The sequence below is a fragment of the Cervus canadensis genome, chromosome 13 (genome assembly GCF_019320065.1).
Source record: "Cervus canadensis isolate Bull #8, Minnesota chromosome 13, ASM1932006v1, whole genome shotgun sequence".
Taxonomy (NCBI): Eukaryota; Metazoa; Chordata; class Mammalia; order Artiodactyla; family Cervidae; genus Cervus; species Cervus canadensis.
Window position 1 is genome coordinate 72,942,957 of NC_057398.1, and position 11,600 is coordinate 72,954,556.

The following is an 11,600-nucleotide window of genomic DNA, read 5'->3' on the forward strand; positions in this document are numbered from 1 at the left end:
TCCAGGACTGACTCGTCCCACGCCGCTGTCTCCCGCCGGGCCGCTGCCTCCTCTCCACCCACAGCCTCGCCTTTATTTTCTTTCCGCCTTTTTGGCTCCAAGTTTCCACCCAAGCCTGCGGTCAGACGTCACCGCCGATGGCCAAGGGCTCCGTCTGGGGCCCTGCCTCGCCCACCTGGCCACCCTTGGGGGGCAAACTGGGGGACAGGGGCCCACCAGCGCTGCCGGCCTCAGGGTCCCCGGTAGGTGGGCGGCCACCACCCATCCCCTGGGCGTGCACCTGTCTCGGGAGACAGTCCGACGGTTCCAGGCCTGAGCCAAGGTGAGGTTGTCTGTCCGCGGGTCCCGCCGGCCGGCGAGCGCTCGCCACGTCGTCCGCTCCTCTGGCTCCCTGTCCGGGGTCCCTCTGCCCCTCTGTCCCTCCTCCTCGCCCCCCCTCCCAGCCTCTCGCCCCGCGGTTGGTCGCTTACGGGTGTCACTCCGCCCTCTCGGCTCACCCTCTCGGATGCGAGCGCATAAAACCAGCCGGGCGTGTGGGCTCAGCTGTGTTTTCCACCGACTCCTCTGGCCAGGAGTGATCCTGCAAACAGGCTTAGGGGCACCCGCTTTCCGCTTCCAGGACAGTTTGGAGAAAGTGGATTTGAGGTGCATTTGGGAGTGGTGCCACCTCCCCCAGCCTTCTTACCCTTTCAGAAGGCTCGCTTTGCACAGCCTCGCCCATTCTCCCCTGCCTGACTCCTTGGCTCCGGGCTCCCCCTCCGCTCTCTAGGCTCAGCATCTTCTTCCTTACCTCACTCTTCCTCATCCTCTCTATCCCTGCCCTCGTAACTCCTGCCACACAGTCTCAGCCTCCTCCTGGTCATCCCACCCTTCCCCTTTCTTCCATCTTTAACCTCCCCTGCCCACCCCGTCTCACTCCTCCGGCCTCTCTGCTTGCGCTCACACTCTGCGTCCATCCCTGCCTCCCCACCCGCTTCTCTGGCAGCAAACTTCCACCATGGATTCCAGACCTCCTCAGACTCCTGCTCCGAGCCCGGGGAGCACCCTCTCTGCCGCCAATGCCACCACACCCTGGCTGGGCCGGGATGAGGAGCTGGCCAAGGTGGAGATCGGCATCCTGGCCACCGTCCTGGTGCTGGCCACAGGGGGCAACCTGACGGTGCTGCTGACGGTGGGTCGGCCGGTCCGCAAGCGCTCCCGCATGCAGGTGTTCGTGCTGCACCTGGCCCTGACCGACCTGGGCGTGGCGCTCTTCCAGGTGCTGCCCCAGCTGCTGTGGGACATCACCTACCGCTTCCGTGGCCCCGACCCGCTCTGCCGGGCTGTCAAGTACCTGCAGGTGCTGAGCATGTTTGCTTCCACCTACATGCTGCTGGCCATGACACTGGACCGCTACCTGGCCGTCTGTCACCCCCTGCGCAGCCTCCAGCAGCCCAGCCGGTCCACCTACCCACTCATCGCAGCCCCCTGGCTGCTGGCGGCCGTCCTCAGCCTCCCTCAAGTCTTCATTTTTTCCATACGAGAGGTGATCCAGGGCTCTGGAGTGCTGGACTGCTGGGCAGACTTCCACTTCCCTTGGGGCCCACGGGCCTACATCACCTGGACCACCCTGGCCATCTTCATTCTGCCCGTGACCATGCTCACAGCCTGCTACAGCCTCATCTGCCATGAAATCTGCAAGAACCTCAAAGTCAAGACGGAGGCTGGGCAGGCCGAAGGAGGGAGCTGGGGCATGGGGAACAGGCCCTCCGCTCCTCGTGGCCAGGTTGCAGCCATACGGGGGCTGCCGTCCCGGGTTAGCAGCGTCAGCACCATCTCTCGGGCCAAGATCCGAACTGTGAAGATGACCTTGGTCATTGTGCTGGCCTATATCGCCTGCTGGGCGCCTTTCTTCAGCGTCCAGATGTGGTCTGTGTGGGATGAGAATGCCCCCAATGAAGGCAAGTGTGTGGTCTGGTTGGGAAGGTAGAGGCGGGAGCGTGAGGTGGAAAAATGCAGAGAAGAGAGAAGGAGGGTATTAGGACAGGGTCACAGTGGCTCCCGGGGCCAGGCAGGTAACAGATGGGTGAAGCAGTTAAAGATGGTGCCTGTCCTGATGTGAAAAGGGACAGTTCTAGTATGCATTCATTTTGAATGGTTTCTATCAATCCTTTCGAAGCCGTTTGAAGATCTCATTTAGTATTATGTGCATGTTACTCACTCAGTCATGTCTGACTCTTTGTGACCCCATGGACTGTAGCCCGACAGGCTCCTCCGTCCTTGGGATTCTCCAGGCCAGAATACTGGAGCGGGTTGCCATTTCCTTCTCCAGGGGGTCTTCCCGACCTAGGGATTGAACCCGGGTCTCCCGCATTGCAGGCAGAGTCTTTACCATCTGAGCCTCCTTCCCAGTGGCGCTAGTGGTAAAGAACCCGTCTGCCAATGCAGGAGACGTGGGTTTGATGCCACTATGTGGCAGCGTAGTGGCTGCCAGGGTCAGGCAGGTAACAAACGGGTGAAGCAATGAAGACGGTGCCTGTCCCGGTGTGAAAAGGGACAGCTGTAACTCCCATCCAGTCAAAACATGCCATGTGAGTATCTTTAATGTGAAATTTCCGTATTTTACAATTTTGGCAACTAATTTAAGCATTTTAAAATATTATTTGGCCCTAATGAAGATATGACTGTGAGTAGATTTGGCCAAGCAACTGACAGTTTGCTAGACTGTTTGAAAGGGGTTTTCAAATGATTTGGTCCAGATGGCAGTTGGTGGCCCATGAAGTGTGTCTCTCAGCACTCTTCCCCCCCTGCACCTGAACAAGACTTTGAACTCCTTTTCAACAGCCATTTTCAATTAATTAGCCCTGGGGCACAACCCTGAAATTCCAAGTTCAACGCTTTTGTTTTTTAATGAGAAAGCGGAGGCTCAGAGAGGAAACCTGACCTGCCCAAGGGCACACAGCTAGGAAGTGGCGGAAGTGACGAATAGAACCTAGGCCTGAAACCTCCTTGTTTCTTTTCTCAACTCCATGCCCCCACTTTCCAAATGCTAGCTCTGGAAGTGATGAAGAGAAGGGCCTTCGTCCTACATGAAAAACAAAATGGGACCTTCCAAGAGGACTGTGTTCCAGTTGGGATGTGGGGGGCCTGATTGGGGTCATTTTTTGGAGTGAGATAGATGGCAGCCTTCCAAGTTTCAGATACTGCCAACTGGTCAGGCCATTTGGGGATGAGCTTGTCCTGAGAAAGGAAATGCTGTTTCTGGGCAGCCAAAATGCTGGAGAAAAAGTTTGAAAGTTTAGTCTCTCAGTCGTGTCCGACTCTTTGCGACCCCATGGACTGGAGCCTACCAGGCTCCTCTGTCCATGGGATTTTCCAGGCGAGAACACTGGATTAGGTTGCCATTTCCTTCTCCAGAGGATTTTCCCGACCCAGGGATCAAACCTGGGTCTCCCACATTGTAGGCAGACGCTTTACCGTTTGAGCCACCAGGAAAGTCCTAAAATGCTGGAGAGTGGTATCCAAAGACATCTGTTCCTGCCCCCCTAGGAAGAGGCGGCTGGGGACACGTGTGAAGTCACCTGTCAGGGTGACTGTGTGCTCCGTGGTACAGCGGACACTTTATCACAGCTTGGGGTATGTGGTGGGGGCAGCACGTGACTGCCCCAGGGACGCCCTGTCTTCTCTGGAAGTTTCCTGAGGATTCACTGACCAGCAGACCCAGACTACCACTTCCTACCAGCTCTTAGAGTGATCCCCCTCCCCTGTGCTATTGTTTCTAATCTCAATCTGCTCATCCTAGGGCACGCTCAAGCCAAACACTTTGCTTTTCTGGAAAGATGAAGTAAGGAGAAGGTTGTTCATGACATTAACGCAACTCTGCAAGAGAGTTCAGCAGGATTCATGTTGATGTATGGCAGAAACCAACACAATCTTGTAAAGCAATTATCCTTCAATTAAAAATAAATTTTTTTAAAAGCTAAAAAAAAAAAGAGAGACAGTTCAGCGATACTGAATTGTAACAGTCCCATTGTACCCCTTCTTAACCACCTTTCACACACTAGTGTGGACCAGAGGCTATTTATAAAATTAACCTTTAAGCAATGAGCATATTACCCCTAACCTGCTCTAGGGACACCCACCCCCACCCCTAGTCAAGCACAGAATAGAAGGAAGGAGGCTTTCTATGTGCCAAGCATATTTAGGCCTTGTGCTACTTAGGGGTGACCTTCTCCCCTTGACATCAAAGTAACCTGAACTTTAGAGAGGTGAAATATCTGGTCCAAATTGCCACTTCTAGTAAGAGTTGGAGCTAAGAATTGAATCAAAGTCTTTTTAGGCCAAACTTTATCCAAACTTTTATTGTTGTCTTATTCCCAACAATCATAGCTGAGCTGATGGCACCAGGGAGGAGAAGGCCCTTTATCAAGGAACCTACAAGCTTTCTTGCTTGCCTCCTGTAGTCACCACCGTCATCAACCTATCCCTCAGACCCATACATACGGTGACTTTTCACTTGTCAAGGGCCCCTCCGAGTAAGCATTACAGGAACCAAGTGTCCCTCAGAAAACCGGAAGCCCTTCAGGGACTCTGAGTTGAGCAGACATTCATTACTTTAAACTTACTTTCCAGTACACCCAGTTTCCCTCCACGACATGCTGGCCTCCTGGCCACTTGTCCCCGAGTCTTTGGCAGGAAGCTGTCTCCTTGCCCTTGCCCCTGCTCCTTACCGTCAGTGGAGTTTCTGCTAGGCCACAAGGCAGCAGCTGCCCGTGACTCATAGCAGGTCTGCCCTCCAGGACTGAGCTGCAGCCTCCGAAGATTCCAGGGCTCCAGGTGCATCTCGAGCCCCTTCCTGGGCCTGGCTCCAGGCTTCCCGGAGCTTCCCAAGTGAAGAAACCTGTGGAAACCCTCAGTCTCTGGCCTAGTCTAGGCACTATACATATATTGATGGAGCAGATGGGATGAATACCACCCCTTAGCCAAAGCAACTTCCCAAATGTTCTGCAGCCCCTGGGTATTCGGTTAACTGGGGCGCAGGCCAGAAGCCTTCATGCTTCAGGAGCCTGTGTTTGTTGCTGAGGCTGGTCCCCTCTTGCTCCCTCCTTGCTCTCACTTCTGTGCGGCTCTGTGCTTCCCAGTTCTGTGATTCATGCCTTCTCTCTGACATTCTGACCTGTATCTCCCCTTCTCCTGGGCTTCCACACTGGAGAGCACCCAGGGAACCAGCGTATCGGAAGCTTTCACGGCGCTTTACAGAGCAGGCACTTGAGCTTTGCCTTTGAGTTCACTGGTTGAAATGGTGGCAGGGTGCAGAATTGCTGCTTGAAAGAGGGAAGACCTAGGTTCAAGTCTGTGCCATAACCCTTAATTCCTTCCAACTCTGACATGGCACTCAGGGATTCTACAGCCTCCACTAAAGAGCTGGGCAACTCAGTGTACAAAACCCGTGCCGTAGCTTAGCCATGGTGCATCTGGCAGAAGGCTGGGGCCCATCCCAGCAGCTTTCCTGATGGCACGAGAAGTTTCATTTAGTTTTCAGAAAGAGTATTGTATCTGGAAGGAATCTTATCAGAGTCTTTTAAGGCTCTCATTTTGACTTTGCAGGAGAGAAATTAGTTTTCCCTGCAGAAGGGACATTCTCTGGATGTCATTTCTGACGACAGAGAACAAGTACTGGCCGGGAATGAGATGCAGGGACGCCCTGTACCTGGAAGCTGCACAGTTGGAGGTGGCGTCACGGGACCTGTAGGGCTGTCAGGCTCCACTGGTTGCCTCCCAGGTCCCCAGCACGGGCCTGGAACAGTTGGTACTCACACGGACAATAACTGAGTGACTGGGACAGACCCTCAGGGGTCAAGGAACACAGCACCCAGAAGGCAGTGTGTACCCATATCTATGACATGAGTGGGAACGCAGGTGTGACCGAACTTGGCTAGAATCATGGTAATTTTTCCTGCACGTTTTATAGAAATTGCCTCCCCCATGCTCAGCATCCGTTAGGGGATTCACAGTTCAAGATTCGGAGCAAAGATCCGATTCGGGCTGACTCTGTCTGTGTCTCCAAAGTCAGCTGAGAGTGAGCCTCAGCTCCTGTCATCATCCTGTGGCACAAGATGAATGAATAAACCAGTGAGGCAAAACCCTGGAGTCAGGAGTCCCAGGTTTGAGTCCCAGCCATGATCCTTTCTGATTATAGAACCCCTTGTGGTCCTCCTTGGGATTCAGCTTCCTCGTCTGTTCTGTAGGGAGCAAGACTCTCTCCCAGGTCCCTTCCAGCTCTGAAATCCTTGTGCTTCTCCCCCGGCAGATTCAACCAATGTGGCTTTCACCATCTCCATGCTTTTGGGCAACCTCAGCAGCTGCTGCAACCCCTGGATCTACATGGGCTTCAACAGCCACCTGTGGCTGCATGCCCTGCGCCGTCTGGCCTGCTGCAGAGGTGCCAGGCCCAGGATGCGCAGGCGGCTCTCCAACGGCAGTCTGTACAGCCGCCACGCCACCCTGCTGACCCGCTCCAGTGGCCCGCCTGCCCGCGGCCTCAGCCCCGGACTCAGCAGGAGGCCAGGGCCCAAAGACTCCCTGCAGGGTGCAGAGCAGGTGGATGGCAATGCTGCCACTGAGACCAGTGTCCTTTAGGGAGCACTCCCCAGAGTCTGGCGGAGGATCTCTGCCCATCTCAGCAACGCCCAGCCTGATGCTCTCCATGGTCTTTTTCAGTTATAACCTTTCATGACTTTGCAAGATTGGAGAAGTGTTCTCTAAGGACACCCTAACCAAGGGGCTCTAGAAGAATTGTTGGATTTTCATGACAATGACATTTATGCCCTTTGACTCGGCTTGAGGCAGGGTGAGCAGGCCAGAAAGGCCGCTCCTATCTTTGGTGTCATAGCTGCCCGCCCAGCCTCACGTGCTGGGAGACAGGGAGACTCAGCTGTCTGCTTCCTTGATCCTGCCGTATTCACAGCGTGCCTGGGGACCACGTATGTGATAGATGTGGTGCTGCAGATCTGGGCTGTCCTGCCTGGGGGTCCACAGGCAGCAGGGATTCAAAGGCTGGTATCTTATCTTGTTTGTCCCAGCCTGATCTGACTAGTGCGTCCCAGTTCAGCCAGGAGAGGGAAGGAGTGAATGACTGCAAGGCAGACCCTATTTGAATCCAGAGATTGGTGTGTGGGAGGGGGTGTTGGTAGAGAGAGGCGTGCTTAATGAAGAGAATTGAACGGGTGTGGAGGCGTCGCCTCCTATACTCACCTGTCTACTGAAGGGGATGAGGGTTAGCACAGCACTTGGTAACTGGTAAAAACTCTGCAAATGCTGCTTTTCTTCTCCCAAACACCCTCAAAGTCCTGTGTATTCGCAGTGGGATGGCCCAACTGGGCTGAGTGTGGGAAGAATGAGTGAGGAGAGAAGGAGACGAAAATGGTCACCAAATTCTGAGTGGGAGGAAGTCTTGGAAGCAGCAGGGATTGGTCGCACACCCTTCTCCTTCACGGGGTCCACGTGGCTCCTGCCTCTTGGGCTGCATGGTGGAGACATCCTTTGAGGAAGTGTGACTTAGTCATGGCTCTGGATTTGTTTGAGGCTCTTCAGAGCTTCCACGCAAATCACATGCTTGCCACAATCAAGTCAGGAGCCCAGGATGGGAAACCTGGCTCTGTCTGGTGGTATCTGTACGACCTTGGGAACTTACCTCCCTCTCTGGACCTCAGCTCCTTGCCTGCAGAATAGAGATGCTCTCTAAGGTCTTTTCCCAGCTCAAACCTTTCATGACTTGCAAGACTGGAGAAGAGCTTTCTAAGGACTTCCTAACCTATAAGCTCTAGAAGAATTTTTGAATTTTCATGATAGTGATATTTATGCTATTTGACTCAATTCTGGTGACTGTGGGTCCTGCCACGGCCGTACTGCCCACCTTTGCCAGCTGTTCAGTTCAGTCGCTCAGTCGTGTCCGACTCTTTGCGACCCCATGGACTGCAGCACGCTAGCCTCCCTGTCCATCACCAACTCCTGGAGCTTGCGCAAACTCATGTCCATCGAGTCGGTGATGCCATCCAACCATCTCATCCTCTGTCGTTCCCTTCTCCTCCTGCCTTTGATCTTTCCCAGCATCAGGATCTTTTCAAATGAGTCAGTTCTTTGCATCAGGTTGCCAAAGTATTGGAGCTTCAGCTTCAGCATCAGTCCTTCCAATGAACATTCAGGACTGATCTCCTTTAGGATGGACTGGTTGCAGTCCAAGGGACTCTCAAGAGTCTTCTCCAACACCACAGTTCAAAAGTGTCAGTTGCCAGCAGTTACATGATGCTAATGCCAAGAGAGCCTGGCAGGTGGAAGCTGGGACTTTGTCCTGCTCCTCATTATCTCCAGTGGCATTTTTACCTCGGAATAACCTCCCCTCCGTGATTCTGGTTTTAATCCAAGTGATGGTCTTGGTGGTGGAAAGAGCATAGCTGAAGTCAGGCCCTGGTTCTACCACCATGATGCCGCCAGTGACCTTGCTCTCTTCACTGTGTGTTGAGTCAGTCAGTCGTGTCCGACTCTTTGTGACCCCATGGACTGTAGCCCACCAGGCTCCTCTGTCCATGGGATTCTCCAGGCAAGAATACTGGAGTGGGTTACTGTGCCCTCCTCCAAGGGATCTTCTCAACCCTGGGATTGAACCCAGGTCTTCCGGTATTGCAGGAAGATTCTTTACCATCTGAGCCACCAGGGAAGCTCAAGAATACTGGAGTGGGTAGCCTATCCCTTCTCCAGGGGAACTTCCCGACCCAGGGATCGAACTGGGGTCTCCTGCACTGCAGGAAGATTCTCTACCAGCTGAGCTACCAAGGAAGCTCTCTTCGAATGAGGGTCAAATAGGACTGTGGGTATGTAGGCAGTTTGTAAACCCATGAAGCTATACTACTGTAGGGATTGCTAATCTAATTAAGAGCTCTTGAGAGCAGCGCTAGGGAATAGAGTCACTCTCTGCCCTCCACTCCTAGGGAAGCTTTGAGGGGTGACCGTGGCTTTGGGGATACACTTCTTTAAGAGGCCTCTTAGCTCTAAGAAGTCTCCTTAGGCCTCCTTAAGAGACAAGAACTAAGCTGAGTGTCATGAGTGAGCAAAGCATCCCAGCCTTTCAGCACTAGAGAGCTGGAAACTGGGATGCAGGCCCTGATGGGATCAAGGCTCAGGGCAGATGTGGGAACCCACTTTCTCTCTTCACTGCAGCCCTTAACATCCAGCTGCTGCTTCCCAGTCCGTCTGTCCTGTGGAACTGGGCTTATGAACCTTACACACCAGCCTGAGCTTTTGAAGTTGCTCCTCCCTCTGTTCACATAAGCCATCCTCACCTCAGACCACAGCTTCTGACCCTAGTGCCACAGTAGATGTTAAGTAAATCTTTGCCCATCACCACAACTGGGAGGTAGAAGGGATACTGGCCTTGTAACCCAAACCTGGTTTTGAGTCCCTATCTCATCTCTTTTCTACCTGTATGAACTTGGGCAAGTTATCTAATCTCTCTAAGCAAGCAGCACCTCATTTGTTAAATAGAAGTAATAATGTCTGCCTTGTGGGAGGCATTTGCAAGGCTGTAGACTGTACGACATTCTACTGATGCCAGAGAGGGTGGTTGCCTGGCTCTGGATCGCATCCCGTGCGTGGCTTCCAGGGCACGGGGCCCAGGAGACTCTACAGTAGAGAGGAGAGAAGAGACCTGGAATCAAAGTTGGCCAGGGCCCCTCCCACGCCCATTCTGCGCTTTCTGTAGCTTGCTTGCTTGCTTGTAAAGTTGCTCTGTCGTGTCTGACTCTTTGCGACCCCATGGACTGTAGCCCACCAGATTCCTCCATCCATGGGATTTTCCAGGCAAGAGTACTGGAGTAGGTTGCCATTTCTTTCTCCAGGGGATCTTCCTGACCCAGGGATCGAACTTGGGTCTCCCACATTGTAGGCAGACACTTTACCATCTGAGCCACCAGGGAAGTCCTTCTATAGCAAGAAGTAGCAAATAATCCCACTATTATATTTCCAGCTTTCCTTTACACCAGGGGGATTTACTTGTGATGGTGGCTTGGGACCCTCACTCTTTCTCCCATGGAAAGGCTGCACTTGATCTTTTCCAGAAGATGCTGTTCTGTGATGAGGTCAGTGGGAAACAGCTGGACACCAGGCTGGGAGCCTCAGGAATCTATTCTAGGAGCCTCCCGAAGGAAATGGCAGGATGATGTCTGGATCTATGATTGATGTCTTTTGCAGTCTGTGTGTATGGAGAAGGAAATGGCAACCCGCTCCAGTGTTCTTGCCTGGAGAATCCCAGGGACGGGGGAGCCTGGTGGGCTGTTGCCTATGGGGTCGCAGAGTCAGACACGACTGAAGCGACTTAGCAGCAGCAGCAGCAGTCTGTGTAGGAAGCTCTCCTAAGCATTCGGAGACAGCAGTAGGGTCTTGGGTAGGGTCCAGGAAGGTGGGTCACCATGGGAAGCAAGAAGGAGGTCCCATGCTGTCTGTTGTTGTTAACTCTCTAAGTCATGTCTGACTCTTTGTGACCCCATGGACTGAAGCACGTCAGGCTTCCCTGCCCTTCACCATCTCCCAGAGCTTGCTCAAACTCATGGCCATTGAGTCAGTGATGCAATCCAACCATCTCATCCTCTGGCATCCCCTTCTCCTGCCCTCCATCTTTCCCAGCATCAGGGTCTTTTCCAATGAGTCGGCTCTTCGCGTCAGGTAGCCAAAGTATTGGAGTTTCAGCTTCAGCATCAGTCCTTCCAATGAATATTCAGGACTGACCTTCTTTAGGATTGACAGGTTTGACCTCCTTGCAGTCCACAGAACTCTCAAGAGTTTTCTTCAGCACCACAATTCAAAAGCATCAGTTCTTCTGCACTCTCTGGGTCAATCTCATTTCTGACAGCCCATCCCAGGAGAAATTGAGCTGTACTGTCCCCGGGCTGAGCACCTTTGAGAATTGTTTATGCCGTCCTGTGGACTATATGAATTACTGTACTTCAGCCCTGTGAGCCCGTGTGGAGGTAGAGGTCTGGGGGAGTGGGCAGGGCTGAACATGGCAGGAGGAGGTTAACCGCTGGACTGCAGGCATTTCTCAGAATGTTTTTCTATGTTGTTTGGTCTATGTCAGTAATTTTCTAGATGACTTTGCGTTTTGTTTGTAAATAGATATTCCTATCTATTGAGGAGCTATTGCCTCCGTGTAGTCCATAACAACTAACTCCTGAGTGCAGAACCCAAAGATGTGGTTGAAGTTGGCCAATAAAACTGCTTGATAACCAGCAAATTTCCAGTCACCTTTGCTTCCTATGGGCAATGACAATGAGATATGTGAGCTAAAATAAAATTGTGATAGCTTTGAGCAGATCAGGGGCAGGGGAAATGTCGAGGTGTGGTGAGCCACCCTCTGGGTGCCCCTCACCCACTTAAAGCGGACAGAAGACAAGTGACCTGGGGTTTGCCCTGGGACCACACGGTGGCAGTGTCGAGCTAAAAGTGGGAATGACGCAGGAAGTGACCCACAGGGGCCTGCAGGGAGTCTTCCCGGCTCTAACGCCATTCTAACTTTCCCAAAGGTTCTAGAACCTTGGTCTTGCATTTGACCCAGCTCTCCTGAGAGCTGA

General features: G+C 53.1%; 1 protein-coding gene across 1 annotated transcript; it reads left to right on the forward strand.

The window, feature by feature from the left end:
- Positions 1-608: 608 nt before the first annotated feature.
- Positions 609-6,618, forward strand: AVPR1B (arginine vasopressin receptor 1B). The gene is made up of 2 exons (XM_043484674.1): positions 609-1,940; positions 6,290-6,618. The coding sequence occupies exons 1-2, from the start codon at positions 998-1,000 to the stop codon at positions 6,616-6,618; spliced, it is 1,272 nt and encodes a 423-aa protein (XP_043340609.1). The 5' UTR covers positions 609-997.
- Positions 6,619-11,600: the final 4,982 nt, after the last annotated feature.